This window comes from Ranitomeya imitator, chromosome 1 (assembly GCF_032444005.1).
Source record: "Ranitomeya imitator isolate aRanImi1 chromosome 1, aRanImi1.pri, whole genome shotgun sequence".
NCBI lineage: Eukaryota > Metazoa > Chordata > Amphibia > Anura > Dendrobatidae > Ranitomeya > Ranitomeya imitator.
The window spans coordinates 238,931,016-238,955,535 of NC_091282.1; the positions used below are offsets into that span (position 1 = coordinate 238,931,016).

Sequence of the window (24,520 nt, forward strand, 5' to 3'; positions counted from 1 at the left end):
GTCCTCAGAAGAAATACAAAGCATATTTGTTTTTCTTTGAGTAGATTCAGTTTTTTTTTTTCTCTGAAAATGCTTTGAAATTTTGCCTGAAATTGCTTGTGTACGGTACACGCTGTTTCATGCGCCAGCAATTCTGCACTTGCAAAAACAGAAAACATTTTTGGAGTTGTGGTATTACTGTGAATTTACAGCTGTATATAGGAAAATATTTAGATACACAGAGAGTTTGTCTGGGAGGTCCTGTTTTTTTTTAGATTTTAGCTTTATTTTCTATTGGTACCATTTTAGAGAACATACGACATTTAGATTAATATTGTATTTTTTTAGAGAAGTACAGTGACTTAAAAATTGCAATTCTGGCATTTTTATCTGTTTCGAGGTTAAACATATGGTTTTAATAATTGTATATTTCAACAAATTATTTTTTTTTCTGGACACAATGATGCCAAATATGTTTTTATTTCATTTATTTAATTTTTCTATTTTTGAATGGGGAATAAAGGGTGGTCATTTTAAAAAAAAGTATATTTCTTAAAACATTTTTTTTTACACTTCAACTCTGAACCTATGATCATTTGATCTCTTATATTCAGAAACACAATTGTATTGTAGTACATAGTGTAATTGTGATTCTCATATGAAGCCCAGCCTCTGGCTGAACTTCACCGGGTGACTAACATGGCAGCCAGAGGAGATTTCAGTGGGACCCTGGCTGCCTTCTTTACCTATCAGTTCCCCGAGATCTAGAGGGGGAAAATGAGATCTAGTGCACATGCAAACCAGCAAGCAAGCCATTTAAATACTGATATCAGTGATTGACATCTGTATTTAATGATTGGAATTAGCTGTGGCCTCTGGTGTAAAGGTACCTTCACACATAACGATTTCGTTAATGATATCGTTGCTTTTTGTGACGTAGCAACGATATCGTTAACGAAATCGTTATGCGTGACAGCGACCAACGATCAGGCCCCTGCTGGGAGATAGTTGGTCGCTGGGAATGATCAGGACCTTTTTTTGGTCGCTGATCACCCGCTGTCATCGCTGGATCGGCGTGTGTGACGCTGATCCAGCGATGTGTTCACTGGTAACCAGGGTAAATATCGGGTTACTAAGCGATATTAAAAAAAACAAACAGTACATACTTACATTTCGGTGTCTGTCACGTCCCCCGGCATCAGCTTCCCGTACTGACTGAGCGCCGGCCGGCCGTAAAGCAGAGCACAGTGGTGACATCACCGCTGTGCTCTGCTTTACGGCCGGCCGGTGCTGACACAGTGCAGGGAAGCTGACGCCGGGGGACGTAACAGACACCGGAATGTGAGTATGTAGTGTTTGTTTTTTTTAACTTTTACAATGGTAACCAGGGTAAACATCGGGTTACTAAGCGCGGTCCTGCGCTTAGTAACCCGATGTTTACCCTGGTTACCCGGGGACTTCGGCATCGTTGGTCACTGGAGAGCTGTCTGTGTAACAGCTCTCCAGCGACCACACAACGACCTAAACAGTGACGCTGCAGCGATCGGCATCATTGTCTATATCGCTGCAGCGTCGCTAAATGTGACAGTACCTTTACAGTCAGATGCCGGCTATGTAACACAACTGACATTTGTTAGATAAGATGTGGGTTCAGCTCTTGAGCTTGCTCCATGAAATTCACAGCAGCCTGTGATGAAAATGTGCATCAAAACTTAAGGTTCTTAATGTATTAGTTACTGTAATTTCAGTTAATTTGAGATTGACTTAAAGGGGTATTCCCATTTCCAAGATCATGTACCAATAAGTGGAATAACAATAATATTAGCAAATACCTCCAATCAGAAATATAGTATAGTTAATCTGACTAGCTGTGTTGCTTAAGCCATTTACAGGGTATTGCAGTAGTTTAGGTATCCATGGCTACGACCACTAACAGCTGACTAACTGTTGCTGTATGAGTGGTCGTAACTATGGATACCTAATGTACTACAATGCCCTGCACATGTGGTAAGTGACATAGTGAAACCAAAGAACTATGCTACATTGCTAATAGGAGGTATCTGCCAATATTATTATTATTGCTACACCTACTACATATTGGGATAGGATCTTGGAGATGGATATACCCTTTAAAAATAGTGCAGCACATACAATATAACATTTTGTACAAGACACAGAACATTTGTAAGACAGGTCTAATTTTTTCCTTACCTCTCCCTTCCTCTTGTTCTCTCATAGTTCTCCCTTTAAGAGCTCTATTCCATGTACCTCCGAAATCTCCTTGCTTAGTCCTGTCCAGAGACTCTTTGCCTGACGTTTTGAACCATGGTCCATATCTCCGTGGTGTGCTTGGTGATTCTGGTGCTTCCTTAAAAACCCTACCTAATTGGGCTGTTCCAGGTTCTGGAATGTCTCCTCGATCACTGATGCCATCAACCAAGGTCTTGTCACGTTCCGACGCAATGTGTTCCCCTTCAAAACTTGCGTGTAAAAATACAACACTTCCAGCAGTTAGATATAAGATAATAAATGTGAAAAAGCGAATAGGCTTCCGTCGAAAATACCTCTGAAATTTTGCAATTATCTTGGCCATATCTTGTACATTATCTGAGTTTATTTTAAAAGCCTTTTCACGAGTTTAATTAATCACAATATTCAGCTTCCATATCTGCCACATTTCGTTCACAACATCTTCAATAACAGACACAGCCAGAATAGTTAGGAAGAAGTGGGCTGTTTAAGAAAACATACTGCAATTTTAAAATTATCTGTAGGAGAAAACATTTCTTCGCATTAAAAATCAGTGTGCTGTAAAAATAAGAATAGATTTCTTTACGAGTGACTGTACTGTGTATTCCATTTCTGCTCAGTGTACTCCTAGCCAATAAAGGTTCCAAAGAAGGACTCTAGAGATGTCATTGATGGACAGATCATTTTAAGAAAATTGAGAGTATGAAGGCGGTTTGAAAGCCGATCAGCTGACATAGCACTCTCTCATTCTTTCTGTTTTCTGTTCCCGAGCACGGAATCTTGGAAGCATCGCTTTAATGGAAATGACACCACTTCTTTTTCTGTAAAGAAGAAAGGTCCCCAGGTACTAAACACTCAGAGGAACCTTTTGTTAAATAAACCGTCATTCACCTTGGTCCAAGATGAAAATGCTGCACCTACAAGTCAAATGGAAAATAACCTCATTAGCCGTTTGGGACATTTCAGCTTAAAAACATTAAAAAATAACACTTTTAACATATAAAAGAGTGAAATCTAAACACAAGAATACGCAGAAATGGAACAATAGAAATACATTTTTATTATTAGCTGTTATTACAAATCAGTGACACAGATCTGTCTCACTGATCAGAGCAAGATGAGATGATCAAATCGATATTTAGTTTTGTGAGAAACAAATTAGCATAACCGTGGTATAGTGAATTAAATATCAGGCCATTATGGGCTTAAAGAGAACCTGTAATTTAATTCATGCAGCCAGATAAGACTCAGCGTTTCAGATAAAACATAGTTTGAAGAGTCTGCTGGGGACTAAAGTAAGAGTTGGCTCACAACTGCATACAAAATTGGCAAGTGCAATGTGAGAAAGAACAATGTTATTCAATGAGGCAGTGTTCATCTGCAGGACTGACCAATACAAGTCAATGGGTGAGAGAATAAAAATCACATGGCACATAGACTATGCTTGTGCCCTCTAATTTCTGTGCACTCAACTCAAGGGAAACCCAACATTTCATTAGCAAAGTACAGTAAATTCACAGCGTGACCCGTCAGAATTGATAAATAGAAAGATGTTACTGAGATATATTATTAGTGCACTATGTGTGTAACTTACTGTACATATATTTAGCTAGTAAAGAAATCAAAGAAAAAAATGGTGTGGGGTCCCAGTTTATTTTTAATAACCAGATGAGGGAAAGCAGACAGTTGGGGGCTCGTGTTGTTATTTTTGGAAGGGGCCAATATCAATAAAGCTTCCCAGCCTATTAATAACAGCTCACAGCTCTCTGTGGAGCCTTTACTGGTTACTAAGTAGGGGGAACCGCCATAAAATGATTTGTGGCTCCCCTAATTTTAATAACAAGCAATGGCTAAGCAGACAGTTGCTGGCTGATATTAATAGGCTGGGAAGGATCCATGGATATTGCCCCCCCAACTTACAACAATAGCCCTCAGCCACCCCAAGAATGGCGCATACATTAGATGGGCCAAATGTGACATTTAGCCTTGGCCCTCGTGTGTTGGCTAAAAAGTGTGTTGGTAAAAGTTTTGGGGTTCATGTCAGCTGTGTAACGTCCGCTGACATCAAGCCCAGGGGTTACTGGTTGAGAGATGTCTATCAGACACCTCCAATACTAACCCAGTATTCAAAAGAAATAAACACACACAGAGAAAATTAATTTACCATATATACTCGGGTATAAGCCGACCCGAGTATAAGCTCAGACCCCTAAAAATAGCTGGTAAAACTTATTGACTCGAGTACAAGCCTAGGGTGGGAAATGCAGCAGCGACTGGTAAATTTCAAAAATAAAAATCGATACCAGTAAAAGTAAAATTGATTGAGACATCAGTAGGTTAAAGGAAACCCGTCACCCCCAAAATCGAAGGTGACCTAAGCCCACCAGCATCAGGGGCATTCTGTAATGCTGTAGATAAGCTCCCATTGTATCCTGAAAGATGAGAAAAACAGGTTAGATTATACTCACCCAGGGGCGGTCCGGCCTCCCATCTTCTTACGATGACGTCCTCTTCTTGTATTCATGCTGTGGCTCCGGTGCAGGCGTACTTTGTCTGCCCTGTTGAGGGCAAAGCAAAAAGTATTGCAGCGTGAAGGCTCCGGGCCTCTCTGACCTTTCCTGGTGCCTGCGCACTGCAGTACTTTGCTCTGGAGCTGGAGCCTGGCTACAAAAAGAGGATGTCATCATAAGAAGATGGGAGGCCCCGGACCGGACCACAATGCCTATCGGACCAGACCGCAGCGGGACCGCCCCTTGGTGAGTATAATCTAAACTCTTTTTCTCATCTTTCAGGATACATCGGGGGCTTATCCACAGCATTCCAGAATGCTGTAGATAAGCCCCTGATGCTGGTGGACTTAGCTCACCTTCGATTTTGGGGGTGACAGGTTCCCTTTAAGAGTTTTTGAATATCCATATTAAATCAGGAGCCACATATCCATGATCCACTTCAGAAGTTTAACTCTGGTTATTGGCATGTGAATTCACTGATATTGATGCCTTTGTAGGCAATTTTTTTTTTAATTAGCACCCTCCCGCCAATGACAATTTTCATTTTCCTAGAGCAATCACTTTTTTATTTTCCATCGATATACAGGTCCTTCTCAAAAAATTAGCATATAGTGTTAAATTTCATTATTTACCATAATGTAATGATTACAATTAAACTTTCATATAATATAGATTCATTATCCACCAACTGAAATTTGTCAGGTCTTTTATTGTTTTAATACTGATGATTTTGGCATACAACTCCTGATAACCCAAAAAACCTGTCTCAATAAATTAGCATATTTCACCCATCCAATCAAATAAAAGTGTTTTTTAATAACAAACAAAAAAACCAACAAATAATAATGTTCAGTTATGCACTCAATACTTGGTCGGGAATCCTTTGGCAGAAATGACTGCTTCAATGCGGCGTGGCATGGAGGCAATCAGCCTGTGACACTGCTGAGATGTTATGGAGGCCCAGGATGCTTCAATAGCGGCCTTAAGCTCATCCAGAGTGTTGGGTCTTGCATCTCTCAACTTTCTCTTCACAATATCCCACAGATTCTCTATGGGGTTCAGGTCAGGAGAGTTGGCAGGCCAATTGAGCACAGTAATACCATGGTCAGTAAACCATTTACCAGTGGTTTTGGCACTGTGAGCAGGTGCCAGGTTGTGCTGAAAAATGAAATCTTCATCTCCATAAAGCATTTCAGCCGATGGAAGCATGAAGTGCTCCAAAATCTCCTGATAGCTAGCTGCATTGACCCTGCCCTTGATGAAACACAGTGGACCAACACCAGCAGCTGACATGGCACCCCACACCATCACTGACTGTGGGTACTTGACACTGTACTTCAGGCATTTTGGCATTTCCTTCTCCCCAGTCTTCCTCCAGACTCTGGCACCTTGATTTCCGAATGACATGCAAAATTTGCTTTCATCAGAAAAAAGTACTTGGGACCACTTAGCAACAGTCCAGTGCTGCTTCTCTGTAGCTCAAAAGTGGCTTTACCTGGGGAATGCGGCACCTGTAGCCCATTTCCTGCACACGCCTGTGCACGGTGGCTCTGGATGTTTCCACGCCAGACTCAGTCCACTGCTTCCTCAGGTTCCCCAAGGTCTGGAATCGGTCCTTCTCCACAATCTTCCTCAGGGTCCGGTCTCCTCTTCTCGTTGTACAGCGTTTTCTGCCACATTGTTTCCTTCCAACAGACTTACCATTGAGGTGCCTTGATACAGCACTCTGGGAACAGCCTATTTGTTGAGAAATTTCTTTCTGGGTCTTACCCTCTTGCTTGAGGGTGTCAATGATGGCCTTCTTGACATCTGTCAGGTCGCTAGTCTTACCCATGATGGGGGTTTTGAGTAATGAACCAGGCAGGGAGTTTATAAAAGCCTCAGGTATCTTTTGCATGTGTTTAGAGTTAATTAGTTGATTCAGAAGATTAGGGTAATAGGTCGTTTAGAGAACCTTTTCTTGATATGCTAATTTATTGAGACAGGTTTTTTGGGTTATCAGGAGTTGTATGCCAAAATCATCAGTATTAAAACAATAAAAGACCTGACAAATTTCAGTTGGTGGATAATGAATCTATAATATATGAAAGTTTAATTGTAATCATTACATTATGGTAAATAATGAAATTTAACACTATATGCTAATTTTTTGAGAAGGACCTGTAGCTGTATAAAGGTTTGTTAATTGCAGGACGAGTTATATGGGAAAATGTACTGGGAAGAAAAGTGCAGTGAAAGTAAAAAAAATGAAATGCAATTTTATGTATTTTTTAAATATTTTTTATGCTGTTGTGTATAAAAAAATTGACATGTCAATATGATTTTCCAGATCAGTATAATTATGGAGAGACCAAACTTGTCTAGGTTTTTTTTAATATTTATAGTGGAAATGTCGCCAGGTGACTTTTTGTTCTTACGTTATTCCATATGCTCCCAAGTAATCCAAGTTTTATTCTTTTCAAGCCTCCATATGGTTACAGAGATATGAGCCTTTTTATTTAGCGTTAGCATATCTGCAACAACCCTGCCGACATCACTGCATTGCCTTCCATCCCCCACCTGCCTGTTACATCAACTCACTCACACAGTGCCATGCTGTGAGATCTGTCTGCTGCCGGCTCCATGCCGTGTGCTTCATGGCCGCTTGCTCTGTGTACACTTTCTGTCTGTGTGCATAGGGGGGCGGCACCAGCAACTCCTGTTTCTTATTCAATCTGTGTGCACCTCCCTAAGGGTACGTGTCCACGTTCAGGATGGCCGGTGGTTTTGACGGAGCTGCAAACTCGCTCCGCCCAAAGCTCTGCCCCCTTCTGGAGGCACACATCTGGAATCATCGCACCCCACACATAGGGCCCTATGTTATACCTTGTGGTGGTGCAGCGTTGCCGCAAGGTAAACGGACATGCTGCGATCTAAAAAGACGTGCCGCATGTCTGAAATCGCAGGGCCGCCAGATGCGTGTTACCACGTATAGTGGAGACGGGATTTAATGAAATCCCCTCCACTATGCTGTAACATCTGGATGCTGCGTGTTTGATGCTGCGTCTCTATGCAGCGTCCAACATGCAACGTTTCCTGAACGTGGAAACATACCCTAAGGTGTCTCTGGCCAATAGCCTAGAGGCCTCTGGTTCTTAAGGCATCCTCACCCAATCTTGCCTTGTGCAGGCGTGTACTACGGAGGACAGAGAATGAACTTCAATCCAATATTGCGGCCAGCATGCAGCCAGCGGGTAAGGAAAGGGTGAATCAAACACCAGAAAACTCTGCCCATATGAAAAAAAAACGGTCCTGCCAAATTCAGGTGACAGGTTCCCTTTAATGTTCACAACATTCTGAGTTATATACATACATTTTTAGGGAAATGTGGTGATTTTCTTGAAAAATGCTTCTGTGTTACTTTGTATTGCCTCTGGCCATACCCCAATACATGCCCAGTTACAATTCTTTCGACCCTAGCAGGAGGAGTTCTCAGAGGGTGGTGGTTGTCAGGGATATTCAGCAGATGCCAAAACTGGAGAAATGGCATGAGGAATCTGACTGTCTAGGTTTTTGTGATATTATGTTTGTGAATTACTGTATATTATAATGTTACAATAATAAATTCCATGCATTATTGCTGCAATGATTTTTAAACCCCCAAAATTAATAATGTAAAAACAAAGAAACACAAAATCTACTTAAATAAAAAGATGAAAAAAAGTGTTTTATCTAAAAAGCCTGAAAGGAAAGGTTCTTGACTACATTGAAGGAGAGAGTGTGATAATTCAGTCCGGTTTTATGAATATACATTGTATTTATCTATAATTGATTTTCACTGAGCCATTAACATTGATAATTGCATGCTCAGCAGTAATTCCGCAGATTCCCTTTGATTTTCAATTACATTTTATAGGACAGTCACACATCTTGCCTCAACTTTAATTAGTGACTTTGCTCCTTGTAAATGCTTCTTTTTGCAGCAGAGAATTGGTTTGGGCAAAGAACAAGGTTGGAATCAAGTCTGGCGGAGACAGATTGTGTTTGAGCTCTATGTTTGCCATGTATGCCAGTGAAGCTTCCAGAATATACATCAAATAAACCCATAGGGCCCAAGAGCATACATACTGTGTACGTGTGGTTTTGATGCTCTTACAACATTTAAAGGAGCACTTTGGTGACTTTTTTATTGCCCAGCCTGTTACCAATTAGTAATATATTTGCAATGAGTGCTTTAAAATACTTACCGGTGGCTGACTTTTGCTTTAAAAAAAGCGCTGGTCCACTTCCTCTCCTGCATCATGTGAACACAGTGGTGACCAGCTGCCTCACAAATCATCTTGTGTGTGGACCAGAAGTCGCTTTCCCAATATAAGTCTATGAGACTCATAAAAATGCTGTCATAGACTTACATTAACCCCTTCATAACCTTGTGATTTTCCTTTTTTTGCGCTTTCATTTTTTTCTCCATTTCTTCCCAGAGCAAAAACTCTTATCTTTCCATCAATATAGCCATATGAGGGCTTGATTTTTGCGAGATGAGTTGTGCTTTGAATGACATGACTGATTTTACCATATAGCGTACTGGAAAATGGGAAAAAATTCCTAGAGCAATAAAATTGCCAAAAAAGTTAAATTTTACAATTTTGTATTCTTTTTTTTTTTTTGTTGGGTTATTTATCATGTTCACTAAATGCTAAAACTCATCTGACAATATGAATCCCCAGATCGAGATTGCAGATACCAAACATGTATAGGTTCATTTTTGTATGCAGGTGCTTCGCACAAAATTAGAAAATCATCAAAAAGTTAATTTATTTCAGTTCGTCAATACAAAAAGTGAAACTCAGATTATATAGAGTCATTACCAACAGAGTGATCTAGTTCAAGTGTTTATTTCTGTTAATGTTGATGATTATGGCTTACAGCCAATGAAAACCCAAAAGTCATTATCTCAGTAAATTACGGTATAATGCTTTATAACACCAGCTTGAAAACGGATTTTAAAATCCGAAATGTTGGCCTACTGAAATGTATGTTCAGTAAATGCACTCATTACCCAGTGATCTTGGGCTGGGTAATGACTTCTTTTTTGCACTTTTATTGATACCATTTTAGGATAGATAAGATGCCTTGACTGCCTGTTATTGCATTTTCTTGCAATGTTGCAGCGGCAAAAATAACGTAATTCTGGTGGTTTGATTTTTTCATCATTACGACAACTACCGATTGATCTGATTAATTTACTTTATATTTTGATTAAAAAACTCTACTCCCTCCCCAGAAATCCAAACATTGCAGCGGGCCTCTGCGAGAAGCGTTTAGCAGCGTTTAGCAGCAGACACTAATTGTCAGGTACGACCCTCAAACTTTTAAGATCGAGTTCGCTCATCTGTACTCAGTAGCTTACATCAATATTTGTAAGCCGAAGCCAGGAGTGGACCAATCAAAGGAGAAGTAAAATAGAAACACGTCACCACTTTTGAATTTTTCACGCACTCCTGGTTTTGTCTTACTAAGGCTGGAGTCACACACAATGTATAAAAAATCTGTCCGATTTTGTCTGCCGAGAATCGCACAAATGTTTTCCGTATGGTGATCCATATGTCATCCGTGTGCAATGCCAGGATGCGTTTTTTTCTCAAAAAAGTATCCGTGTGTAATCCGTATGTCCTCCGTATGGTGAGATTTTCTCACACACTTGCAAAATGAGCAAATAATGGCTAAGCAAATTTCCTGTCACCTGCCCAATGCCTGAGAATTTCTCGCAAGTCACATACATGGTCCGTGTGCTGTGCGATTTTTTCTCGCACCCATAGACTTGCATTGGCGTTTCTCGGCTGAGATATGCGGACAATCGCAGCATGCTGCGATTTCACTCCCAAGTATAATGCGGACGAGAAAAAAACAGATCGGATGATGGGAGCTGCCCCATAGATTAACACTGGTTCGAGTGCTATGCAATTTTTTGTCGCTTAGCACTCGTCCGTATTACGCTGTAGTGTGACCCCGGCCTAATATTGATGTAAAATACTGACCAAACACAAAAATTACTAACTGATAAGAAAGGAGGCAATAAAAAAAATTCGGAAGTGCTCCTTTAAACACTTTGATAATTTACAAGATTGTATAGTAACATAGTAACATAGTTAGTAAGGCCGAAAAAAGACACTTGTCCATCCAGTTCAGCCTATATTCCATCATAATAAATCCCCAGATTTGCGTCCTTCTACAGAACCTAATAATTGTATGATACAATATTGTTCTGCTCCAGGAAGACATCCAGGCCTCTCTTGAACCCCTCGACTGAGTTCGCCATCACCACCTCCTCAGGCAAGCAATTCCAGATTCTCACTGCCCTAACAGTAAAGAATCCTCTTCTATGTTGGTGGAAAAACCTTTTCTTCTCCAGACGCAAAGAATGCCCCCTTCTGCCCGTCACCTTCCTTGGTATAAACAAATCCTCAGCGAGATATTTGTATTGTCCCCTTATATACTTATACATGGTTATTAGATCGCCCCTCAGTCATCTTTTTTCTAGACTAAATAATCCTAATTTCGCTAATCTATCTAGGTATTGTAGTTCTCCCATCCCCTTTATTAATTTTGTTGCCCTCCTTTGTACTCTCTCTAGTTCCATTATATCCTTCCTGAGCACCGGTGCCCAAAACTGGACACAGTACTCCATGTGCGGTCTAACTAGGGATTTGCACAGAGGCAGTATAATGCTCTCATCATGTGTATCCAGACCTCTTTTAATGCACCCCATGATCCTGTTTGCCTTGGCAGCTGCTGCCTGGCACTGGCTGCTCCAGGTAAGTTTATCATTAACTAGGATCCCTAAGTCCTTCTCGCTGTCAGATTTACCCAGTGGTTTCCCGTTCAGTGTGTAATGGTGATATTGATTCCTTCTTCCCATGTGTATAACCTTAGATTTATCATTGTTAAACCTCATCTGCCACCTTTCAGCCCAAGTTTCCAACCTATCCAGATCCATCTGTAGCAGAATACTATCTTCTCTTGTATTAACTGCTTTACATAGTTTTGTATCATCTGCAAATATCGATATTTTACTGTGTAAACCTTCTACCAGATCATTAATGAATATGTTGAAGAGAACAGGTCCCAATACCGACCCCTGCGGTACCCCACTGGTCACAGCGACCCAGTTAGAGACTATACCATTTATAACCACCCTCTGCTTTCTATCACTAAGCCAGTTACTAACCCATTTACACACATTTTCCCCCAGGCCAAGCATTCTCATTTTGTGTACCAACCTCTTCTGCGGCACGGTATCAAACGCTTTGGAAAAATCGAGATATACCACGTCCAATGACTCACCGTGGTCCAGCCTATAGCTTACCGCTTCATAAAAACTGATTAGATTGGTTTGACAGGAGCGATTTCTCATAAACCCATGCTGATATGGAGTTAAACAGTTATTCTCATTGAGATAATCTAGAATAACATCCCTCAGAAACCCTTCAAATATTTTACCAACAATAGAGGTTAGACTTACTGGCCTAACCAGTATAGAAAGAATTATACAAATATCTATACAAGCAATTACAAATAACAGTTCAAATAAACTTGTATTCCATCAAATTAAGACCAAGGGATATAATAGGGTCTCAGAAAGATATTGGGCTAAGTCATATCGATCCTCGAATTTTATCACTGCGATATGCTAAGGACACTCGGCTCCGTAAGCTGAATTCAGAGTATAAGACGTCCCCCATTTGACACATTATTATTTTTTCCCTATTTTCCTTCTGAAAATTTGGGGTGCATCTTATGGTCTGGTGCATCTTAGGCCAGTCTCACACGTCCAGATAATTCCGGTACCGAAAAAATCGGTACCGGAGTTATCTGTGTCCGTGTGTCCGTGAGCTCACGTAGGCCATCCGTGTGGCACACCTATGGGAGGTGGAGCCGCATATTCCTGACTGTAATGGGTGGCACCACGTGACTGCTCATACAGGAGAAGCTATGGGGAGGACAGGACGCTGCGAGGGAGCCCGGTGAGTATTTTATTACCAGTGGGCGGGCGCACAGGCGGTGGGAGGGGGGTGGGGACAGGGATCTTTATTTAAAACACGAAAAAACAAAAAAAAAGGATTTTTCATATCTTCTTTCCAGCGAACGCTGCTGCAGAGAAGATATGAATGGCGGCTTCAGCACCACGTGGGGGGGGCAGCGCTTACAGTAGCGCTGTCTCCTGCATGGCACACGGACTGCACACGGACAGCATCCATGTGCGGTACGTGTTTTACACGGACCCATTGACTTTAATGGGTCCGTGTAATCCGTGCGCTCCCACGAACACTGACATGTCTCCGTGTTTTGCACATGGACACACGGTCCGTGAAAACACGCTGACATGTGCAGAGACACATTGATTTCAATGTGTCTACGTGAGTCAATGTCTCCGGTATGTGAGGAAACTGTCACCTCATGTACCGGAGCCACTGACATGTGAAACCGGCCTTATAGTCTCAAAAATACGGTATGTCACACAAAATAGTTACTAAATAACATTTACCACATGTTTACTTTACATCTGCATCATTTTTTAAACATTTTTTGTTAGGAAGTTAAAAGGGTTGAAATTTGACCAGCAATTTCTAATTTTTCACACAAAATTTACAAAAGCATTTTCTTAAGGACCTCATCACATTTGAAGTGACTTAGGAGGGCCTATATGACAGAAATTACTCAAAAGTGACACCATTCTAAAAACTGCACCCCTCAAAGACCTCAAAACCACATTCAAGAAACATACCAACCCTTCAGATGCTTCATGTGAATTAATGCAATGCGGAAGGAAAAAATGAACATTTAAATTTTTTTAACAAAAAAATTATTGAAGCTGCAATTATTTCTATTTTCACAAGGGTATCAGGAGAAAATGGACCCCAAAGTTTGGGTCCAAGACAGGGCTTGGAAAGGAAGAATCACGGTTTGACTTTTTGAATCCAAAAATGGCTTTAATAGAGAGTGCATGCCATGTCGCATTTGGAAAACTACTGATGGGCTTAACAGTGGAAACCCCCCAGAAGTAACCTCTATATTGGAAACTAGACTTGTCAAGGAAAGTCTAGATGTGTGGTTAGCACCTTGATCACCCAAGTTCTTCAAGAAGTTTATAACATAGAGCAGTGAAAATAAAAAAAAAATGTTTCCCATAAAACTGTTTTTAGACCCAAATTTTGCAATTTCACAATGGTAACAGGAGAAAGTGCACCATGAAATTTGTTGTGTAATTTATCCTGAGTATGCCGATACACAACATGTGGTGGAAATCTAAACTACTGTTTGGGCGCATGGCAGGACTTGGAAGGGAAGAAGTGCCATTTGCCTTTTTGAATGCAAAATTTTCTGGAATCAATAGCAGACACCATGTTGCATTTGGAGAGCCACTGATGTGCCTAAACAGTGAAAATCCCCCATAAGTGATCTCACTTTGGAAACTTGACCCTTGAAGGAATGTATCTAGATGTGTGATAAGCACCTTGAACCTCCAGGTGCTTCATAGGAGTTTATAATGTTGAACTGTGAAACTAAAAAATTACATTTTTCCTACAAAAATGTTCTTTTAGCCCCAATTTGTTTTTATTTTCACAAGGGTAACATGAGAAATAGCACCATAAAATTTGCTGTGCAATTTCTCCTGAGTACGCCGAGAGCCCATATGTTGGGGAAAACTACTGCTTGAGTGCAAGGCAGGGCTCGGAAGTGAAGGAGCGCCATTTGACTTTTTGAACACAAAATTGGCTGGAATTCTTAGCAGACACCATGTCAGGTTTGGAGAGCCCCTAAGGTGCCTAAACAGTGGAAACCCCCAAAATGATTGCCATTTTGGAAACTAGACCCGTCAAAGAATTTATCAAGATGTATGGTCAGCACTTTGAACCCCCATGTGCTTCACAAAAGTTTATAACGTTGAACTGTGAAAATGAAAAAAATAAATTTTTCCCGCAAAAATGTTGGTTTTACCCCAAATTTTTTATTTTCACAAAGATAATCAGAGCAAAATCGACAATACAATTTGTTGTGCAACTTCTGAGTACACCGATAACCCATATGTGGTCAAAAACTACTTTTGAGGCACTGTACAAAGCTCAGATTGGAAGAAGCGCCATATTGGAATTAAGATTTTGCTAGAATAGTTTCTGGGTGCCATGTCACATTGGCAAAGCCGCTGAAGTATCAGAACAAAAGAAATCCCCCATAAGTGATGAAATTTTACAAACTACACCTCTCAATTAATTAATCTAGGAGTGCTGGGAACATGTTGACACTACATGTGCCTCACAGAAATTTATACCATTGGGTGCTGAAGAAAAAATAATTACATTTTTTGCTGCTAAAATGTTGTTTTAGCCCCAAATTTTTTATTTTATTTAACCCTGCTGTTCTGTTGGTCAAAAATGACCGACTTTGAACTTCAATATTCTTTAAAATATTCAAGATGCGGCTCTGAAACCCGTGGCCGACCGACCCATCCTCATTTAAGTCAATCAACCACAAGTTTCAGAACCGCATCTTGAACACCCCAAAAAATACCAAAGTTCAAAATAGGTCTCCCCAGACCGAACAGAACAGCAGGGTTAATAAGTGCTGGTGGGAAAAAGTGAACCTCAAAAGGGTCGGAACACCATAATTTAGTGCCAATTTTACTGTTATAGTTTGTGGGTGCCATGACCCACTGAGAGAGTCCCTGAGGTTCCAAAACAGCAGAACCCCCCCATAACTGACTCTATTTTTAAAAACTACACCTCTAATTTAATTCAACTAATGGTGCAGTGATCATATTGACACCATTGGTGTGTCACAGAATTTTATACTATTGGGCAGTGAAGAAAAAATAATGACATTTTTACCACAAAAATTTTTTTTAGCCCTAGATAAATGGCACCAAAACTTGTCACACAATTTCTGCTGAACGTGGAAATACCCCATGTATGTATGTACATTACTGCTTAGCCATACGGAGAGACTTGGGATGGAAAGAGCGTTATTTGCCTCTAGTAGCTTCATTTGTCTCCTGGATTAGAGATTTTCCTAGAACAGTTTGCAGACTCCATGTACAGAGCCCCTAAGAGCTAGAAGAGCAACAGACCCCCCTCAAGGGACCCCATTTTGGAAATTATACACCTTTGAGAATTTATCTACAGTTGTAGTGATGATTTGATTCCACATGTTTTCTAGAAACAAGCAGCAGTGGATATTGCTGAGTGAAAACGGCAAATCTGCTGTTGTGATGCCCGTACATTGTTGTGCCCAGTTTGTTGTGGTGTCCAGTATGTCATTACCAGCTTTTGCTTCTGGAAATAAGCACCCATAAATTAGCTGGGCTCTCATTGCTACAAACATGTGGACGCTAAATGTGGTTTAGGAACACGGGGGGGGGGGCAAAGGGAGGGGGGCATTTGGGTTTGGGAGTGCAGAATTCGCTGGATTTCTTTCGGCAATGAGGAGATATTTTTTTTCGCACTCATTGACCTGCATTCTTGCATCCAATTGCAGCTTCCTTCAATTTTTTCCTCAGTCCGATTCGAGCTGAGAAAAAAAAACACCTGCTATGTGCCATTTGAAAACAACTATCTCTTATTTGACAGAGGGATTTGGGGCCTTACCACAATGCCTATTATACATACTAAATAGTATGAATATAAGCGGTAATGAAGACCAGTGACTCGTTTTATTTCATGAATGTGCCTTCTTAACATTGCATATGTTCTCTGATCCCGGATTGATGAACAGTGAGTAAAACATATGAGTGTATTTTGCGCCAATGCAGCTCTTACAATTACTGCAATGAAAGGTGATCATCCTGAGAACAGCGCACCGGAGAGCAGCATGCAACACCCAAGAATAGCTCATTTAATCCTGTCAGTATTATCAACAGCCAGCAATCTATTAAAAAGCACCAAAGCTTATTATATCCGCTTCCAGACACTAAACACTTCAACCAACAATCCCATCCAAGTTAATCTTACTAGAAAATTTACAAAATGTTATCTGTTGGTGAACCTAAAAAGTTATATTCATAGCTATAATAAACAATAAAATCTGATATCCAAGAGCAGAAATTTATGATAATCGTGAGTTTTATAAGACTCAACTAGGACAAAAAAATGATTATTGTGCACTACTTTTTAATTAAAAATGTCCTATTGCTTTGCTTCTATCGCTCTTTGACAAGGTTTACACGAGCACAGCCGAGAGAATAAGGTAAAATTATGGTAATCACACTATGATCAGAGTGTGATCATAGCTTGATCCGAATCTCTTGGATGAGAAGATGACGAAAAAAAGATTCTCCATCTTCTCCATCCTGTCTGTCTGTGGAAATCGCACTGCACTCAGATATCATCTAAGTGCAATCCGATGTTTCCCTTGGACTCATTGGCTTGAATGGCCAGTTCCAGTTCTGTCTGAGGAAAAAATGGGACATGCAGGTCCTATTGAACAACATGGGTCAGAATGCGATCTGATGTTTTGTCATTTTGCACTCTGACCGAAAATATCGATGTCTGCACGAGCCCTTATGCAAATCAATGTATTACCATGGCAAAAAGGCTACACAATACAATATTAATCCTTTACTCCCACCCACTTATCTCCTACTTTTTGATAAATTGCTTGTGGTAAGTTAAAAAAAGCAGAAGACTGATAGAAAGGAATATTACTGCAGGATCACACTACACAGTTTGTGGTTGTTCTCTTACCATTAGAGATACTTGGGTCTGCTTAGGTACTGTAAGACCAACACATTGTTTATTATTTTGACCACATAATGGTCAAGTGCTGTAATTTGCCAATTTTTCTGTAGGACCTGGTGATCACATAATCAAAGATTCTCTGCTAGCATAATGCCGCTGGGCTCTAAGTACCGGTGTGCACAGAATACCTTTTTCATGTCGGTATGCCCTGTAAACCACCCTAAAATGTGCCCAGCAAGCATTAAAAAGAATGAAAATATGCAATGCAATATAAAAGCTACTTGCTTGTGCATATGTCCACAATGTTCAGGGCATGCAGCCAGCGGGTAAGGAAAGGGTGAATCAAGCACCCGAAAACTCCGCCCATATGACCAAAAGCGGTCCCGCCAAATTCAGGTGACAGGTTCCCTTTAAGGAGAAACACCACCAAAACACCACCGCAAATCTGTTTGGAACTTCTGAGGAAATGAGAGCCCGCTTAATAACGGGGTGTGTGTCTCCAGAAGCACAAGCTAGGCACTAGAATGTACTGGGTACTACAATATACCGGCACTACTAAGGCAGATTTGCAATTTTCACTCAGTAGCATCCACTGCTGCTTGTTTCAGGAAAACACCCATGGAGTCAAAATCATCACTACACCTGTAGATAAATTAGGATAGGGGTGTTAATCCAGATTTGAGTCACTTGAGGGGGGATTCTGCTCTTCTGGCACTTTGGGGCTCTATATATGGAGTCTGCAAACTATTGTTTGATTTGTTCTCCAAGAGTCATCTAGCGCTCCATCCCTCCCGAGTCTCGCCGTGGGGCTAAGTAGCACAGTACAGCCACATATGGGGTATTGTCACGTTCAGCAGAAATTGTAGGACACATTTTGCTGTCATTTTAACACATTTGCCAGTGTGAAAATACGGCAATGCAAAATTACTTTTGTCTGCAGTCTGATGTTTCAACAGTATGGGAAATAGTGCTGGGAAAGGTTTTATTTTGCAAATTGGATCTCAAAATATTCAAATTCGAATAGAACCGCAAACTTCAACTCAGACTTGAACCTCCGCAAATCGATCCACTCATCTCCAATAGCCACCTATAGTTAATCAAAAAAGACACTTGTCCTTCATGTGTAATCTTTGTTAAGACCTTGCAGATTGATCTGTGAAAAGGCAGATAAACTTCCTGCAAACTGTAGCTGAGTTCAACTCATAGGGAGGTTGGGTGATTTATTTTATGTTGTAGTTTAATAATTGATTCGATAGAACATTCAGCTGCTATTTTAATTCAGTACGGTGCTTTAAAAGTAAAATTGCGCTTCTGGGGTTATTCAGGATATCAAAGGCTTCAATTGTATGATGTTAGTAATGTAGTTTGAGCAGGATTGCTCTTCCACATATATTTTATCAATATATTTTTGGGATGGACATAACAGATCTATTGTATTCATCTTATATTTAACAAGTGGCTTTGGTACCACAGCATCAAAAAAATGTAACTATCGCTGACTCGGGTGGAATAAGAAGTCCTTTTTTCTTATGAGAAATAAATAGAATTACATTTTCTAAGAATTTCCATGGCTCTCTTTTCTTACATTGTATACTTCCTATATTGAACCAGTATTTTTGCCACAGACAAAATAGACTACTGCAATTACAAAGCAATTTATTGCAGACAATCCAATTAATCACAAGTGTTTTTTTTTATTTTCTCTCAAATGTGTTTTGTCTGCTTTGATTATCCTAAGCGCTATTGATAGCACTGATAAGGTGAGACAAGGTCACATCTCCTAAGCTCTGCTTCATAACCCTTAACCCTATTAAATATTTCATCACTGTGATAGGTTTTCATGTTGATAGAAAATGCTTTTGTGCAGTAAACTACAATAAACCTAAAAAGAACCTGTCACCAGGAAAAAACCTTTGTTAATCTTTCAGGGCTGGCCACAGACAGCATAGGGCCCCTGTGGCAGAACAGTATATGGGCTCTTTTGCTGCCAATAGCTCATGATCATGCACAATTCCACCAGTTTTGGAGATGGTAGTGGGCACCCTTACCTCCCTGTGTGGCTGTACAGGTTGCACTAATTATATGTCTGCCCTTGGTGTTTAAAATATGTCTGGCTGCCTTACTGAAACAGCGGCAACTGGGAGAAAATAAGATTATATTCTATCTGCAGCCACTCATTTTTATTCATAGGGTCAATGCAGGGGGGGTTGTACAGCCAAAAAGTCTCAGTAAACTATACAGTAAGCGCACTGTAATCATTCCCTGGCACACTGACAGTCTGCTGCGCATATGTGAGCAGGCTGAGGGATGCAGTAATGGGCAGGAGACAGAGCAAGGGTTAAAGTTAACTTTACTGATACAGGGGTATACTCCAGGCAGGGAGGGGAAAGTAGAGGCAGGGGTATGGCAGGTAATAGGAGCACAATAGGTGTGCTAGGGAAGATTATGAGGGCAAAAATATAACAGCTGTTCATTAAAGGGACTCTGTCACCTGAATTTGGCGGGACTGGTTTTGGGTCATATGGGTGGAGTTTTCGGGTGTTTGATTCACCCTTTCCTTACCCGCTGGCTGCATGCTGGCTGCAATATTGGATTGAAGTTCATTCTCTGTTCTCCATAGTACACGCCTGCGCAAAGCAATCTTGCCTTGTGCAGGCGTGTACTATGGAGGACAGAGAGTGAACTTCAATCCAATATTGCAGCCAGCATGCAGCCAGCGGGTAAGGAAAGGGTGAATCAAACACCCAAAAACTCCGCCCATATGACCCAAAACCAGTCCCGCCAAATTCAGGTGACAGAGTCCCTTTAAGGGTAAACTTATCAGTCTGACGGCTTCCTGACTGCAGAGTCTTAGGTTCTAATGGTGGTGCCAATGTGGTCGGCACGTGATGTATATGGAGTCGTCCTGCAGGTGTTGATGATCTGATTCCTGGCGATGGGTCCTTGACGTGTTGCACGGGGGCATGGGTCCAGGATGTGGGTTGAGAGTAAAGAGTGTTCTCCAATGCTGCCGGGACTTAACGAAACTCGGCAGAAATAGGCAATTGAAAAAGGGAACAGTTCTAAGGAAAGTCACCAAGGGTGCATTAGGCGCACTTTATTTACTGTCCCGTAGCATCGGGTACCTAAAGTAGTTGGATCCGGCGGGAAAAATACAGTTCTCCGGTCAAAGTCTCTGTAAGTGGCAGCAATGATGATAAAGCGTGGGCCTGCGCTGCCACGGTGCTCCAAGGACAGAGCACCAAACTTCCCCTGCTGCACGCTGTGTGCTTCCGCCAAGTCTCTCTCCCTTTTCGTGTGCTCTCCCCTTTTTATCCTTGCTACGCATCCTGCAGTCCAGTGCAAAGGTCGGTCCGGGTCTCTAAGCTTTCCTCTAGACAACAAAGGTGACAAGAAAGCAAGAAAGGTACCCCTGGTCCGATGCCTCTTCTTACACACACATATGCTGACAACACATTGCAGTGCGGGCTGTCAATCAATGTGTCTGGGAGTGGTTACTGTAACAGCTTTCTGCACCGCCCAGATGACTGGAAGTGAATGGTTGCAGGAGGATTTTAATTTTACTTTCGCCCTGTAGCTGCTCTTCCAGTAAGCCTGCCAGACATGTTGTTTACCTGCAGATTACTATTATATCTGTAGGAATAGTGTTTCTGAAGGTGACAGGTAAGCTCTGCAAGTTTCTTTAAACACATGTTATTTCACTACAGATTTAAAAATTCTTCTTTGCTGTCTTTCAATAGTAACACTTTTTTATTCATCCTGGGTATTAAAGTATCATAATGATCACTTAGATACTCTTCTACTTATGGAAGAGAGCTCGGATGTCTATGCCATAAAGGTCACCATACAGCAAACAGCAAAACAGAGTGTTGTTTTACCTCACCTTGGTAAGTATTATGCTATTTTGCTCTTAAGATTGTCATTACTGTATATCTCTCGCCTCCCCCTTCTATGTAGTAGTTTACATCCTATTACTTGTTGCAAGTGCTGTGCTGTTTGTACCTTGTACCTTGTAGTTTCTGGTCTATTTTTTCCACATTGATGTAAGTTTATATTGTCACTGTGTTTCCTTGGGCATTACCTTTTTATGGGCAATAGTCATAATTGTTTAGTCACATGGGTTTTAGGAGTCGAGTTTCCTCTGCTGCACAGGGGGAATCTTGATCCGTCTCCGCTGCGGTCTCCCATTCTCCTCCAGCCGCAGTGGAGTCTGCTCTGCAGGGACGTCGCTCCCAGTGTCTTGCTCGCTCTCACTCTGTACAGAGAGTTACTGCTGCTTCTTCAGCTCCTGCCATTAAAGTCAGTGCTGGTCAGCGGCGAGCGGACTTCCCTGGGACTAAGTCCTTGTTTGCGCACACTGAGCATGCCCAGAGCAAGATCTCCCGTTGGAGATCGAGGGTCATGTGCTCTGGCTCTGCAGCGCATTCCATTGGTCCTCTTGGCAGGTCTTGGAAGGGCAAAGTTTCTGTGGCCACTTCCTGTCCTGCAATTATATAAACTGCGCATGACCGCACGGCCATGCGCTAGTGTACAATTGAATACGTGTGTTTGTTGTGAGTGCAAGTCGTTCATTAAATACCCCTACCCTATTGTATGACTGTTCGCGTATGGAGTATGGCTGCTATCTAGCGCCCGACAAATCACTCAACGTGTCACACACGTATCAGCGTCTATTGCTGTGACCGCCAGTGCGGCGCCACGCACCAGTGGTGCGCTTCCTGACCCACGTCTGGGTGCTTAGTGGTGCCTGCCAGCACGGCACAGTTCGCACTTCGGTGCTCTTATTATAAGAGTTGCCTAACACACCCTGTTGCGGTGTTGTATCAGCAAGTGGTCTAATCGGACTTCAATCCTAGTTGGGGTTAAGTTCGCTGACTGCTTGCTCGCCTTCTATGTGCGGTACCGCGATCCTGTGACGCAACAGGATCGCTTCCTTCACGTTGGGTGAAGTTTAACCCACGCGAGTATACTTATGAGTACCGCCATATAGTCCGTCATTACTCAGCAGCAGGTTCCATCTCTGCACGGTGGATCCCGGGCTACGAACGCACCGTACACTATCAGTCTTATTATTTGGTGCGTTCCGCTAGCCCTAACAATGGGTGACTTTTTAAATGCTTTTAAATGTGTTGTTCTTGCACTTTTGCATATAATAAAAGTGAACTATTAATTTACTATGTGGTGATCACCTTTTTTGGGGCCCTAGCTTTTTCTTTCAATTTATTCATTTTAGCTCACCTTCAAATGGATATTAGTCCTGCAGTCTGTATTTGGTTGGCGGAGCACTGAGCCAAATTGGTTGTGATTAAGAACCCAGAAGTAATGGTCGAAACATTTAAAGACCCCAAAGATGTTTTACATTGTTGGATTAGCATATGTTTGAGTAAAATTTTATGATTTTAAACTTTCGGATGAGTGTTGTATCAATTTCCCTACAAGTAACTGTAGTCATAAAAGGTATTGAGGTGCCCCAAATCTCCAATGACAAATGTTAGGAAAAAGAAAAGTTGGTAATTGTGGATTCCAGTATGCCTGTCCCTTTTGTTCTTACAGGAAATAAATCTAAGGAGATTGATAACTGCTCGTTTCCCTCTACCTACTGATAACACATCTTTACTTAGCCCTTTAGTGACCAGCAATACGTCTTTTAACTGACCTGTGATAATAGAGACTAGCATCCCGAGAGGGGTGACAATGCTGCAGTTGTCAGCTGTACATTATAGCTGACAACTTGCTGCATCAGCCACAATCCGCATTGGCACCAATTAGGGGCGTTTAACCCCTTAAATACTGCTATCAATAGTGACTACGGCAACTTGATGGTTAACAGAGTGTTGGCCCCATTGGCACCCTGAGATCTTGATCATGTGGTCCTCATGTTTGCCATGGCCGTTCATTGCACAATATCGGCCTTAAAGACTGCAGATAGAGTGGCCTGTTCAGAAGTTATGAAAATTTTGTTAAAAATAAACTTTTTCATTTCTGTCATGCCACTTTGCATTAATTCCTGAAAAGCACCTGAAGGGTTAATGAACTACTTGAAAATAATTCTGAATACATTGAGGGGTGCATTTTTTAAAATGGTATCACTTTTAGGGGTTTCCAATATATAGGATCCCCTGTATCACTTCAAAACTGAACAGTTCCCTAAAAATCACGTTTTGTAAATTTCCTTGAAAAACTGAAAAACTGCTACACCTAAACCTTCTAAAATGCAAGCAAAATAAAACAACATTTTATAAATGGTGCTGATGTAAAGCAGACATGAGGAAAATGTAATGTGTTAATGTTTTTGTGCAGTAGAGATAATCATTCAAAGTTTGAAAATAGCATTTTTTTATTTGTGTCAAATTTCTGATATCTTTTTTAAATAAATACAAAATGTATCAACCTAATTCTACCATTATCAAAAAAGTATGATGTGTCACAAAAAACAATTTCTAAATCAATGGGATATGTTGAAGCCTTCCAGAATTATTGCTACACCAGATGGTGGCCCGATTCTAACGCATCGGGTATTCTAGAATATGTATGTAGTTTATTTATGAAGATTTCAGAATAATGCAATGAATACACAGGATTCGGCCAGCCGGGCGCGACCAATTAGCGAAGCATGGTTCAAATCCCGCGCCAATTCGCGGCCGGCCGTGACCAATCAGTGAAGCTAGGGCGAGCTCAAGGTTTTTGAGGGCCCCGGGCGAAAGAGTCTCACAGCCCACGAAGCATGTAACACAGCCCACGTAGTACATAGCACAGCGACGTAGTATATAGCACAGCCACGTAGTATATAGCACAGCTACGTAGTATATAACACAGCCACGTAGTATATAGCACAGCCATGTAGTATATTGCACAGCCACATAGTATATTACACAGCCACGTAGTATATAGCACAGCCACATAGTATATAGTACAGCCCACGCAGTATATAACACAGCCCATGTAGTATATAGCACAGCTCACGTAGTATATAACACAGCCCATGCAGTATATAACACAGCCCACGCAGTATATAACACAGCCTATGTAGTATATAACACAGCCACTTAGAATATAGCACAGCCACGTAGT

General features: G+C 41.2%; 1 protein-coding gene across 1 annotated transcript in view; it reads right to left on the reverse strand.

The window, feature by feature from the left end:
* WSCD2 (WSC domain containing 2) overlaps positions 1 to 24,520 on the reverse strand; it is a 762,862-nt gene that overhangs the window by 470,201 nt on the left and 268,141 nt on the right. The window contains exon 3 of the mRNA XM_069754742.1: positions 2,191 to 3,146. Within this exon, the coding sequence (XP_069610843.1) occupies positions 2,191 to 2,572 (382 nt within the window). The 5' untranslated portion in view covers positions 2,573 to 3,146. The remainder of the gene's footprint in view (positions 1 to 2,190; positions 3,147 to 24,520) is intronic.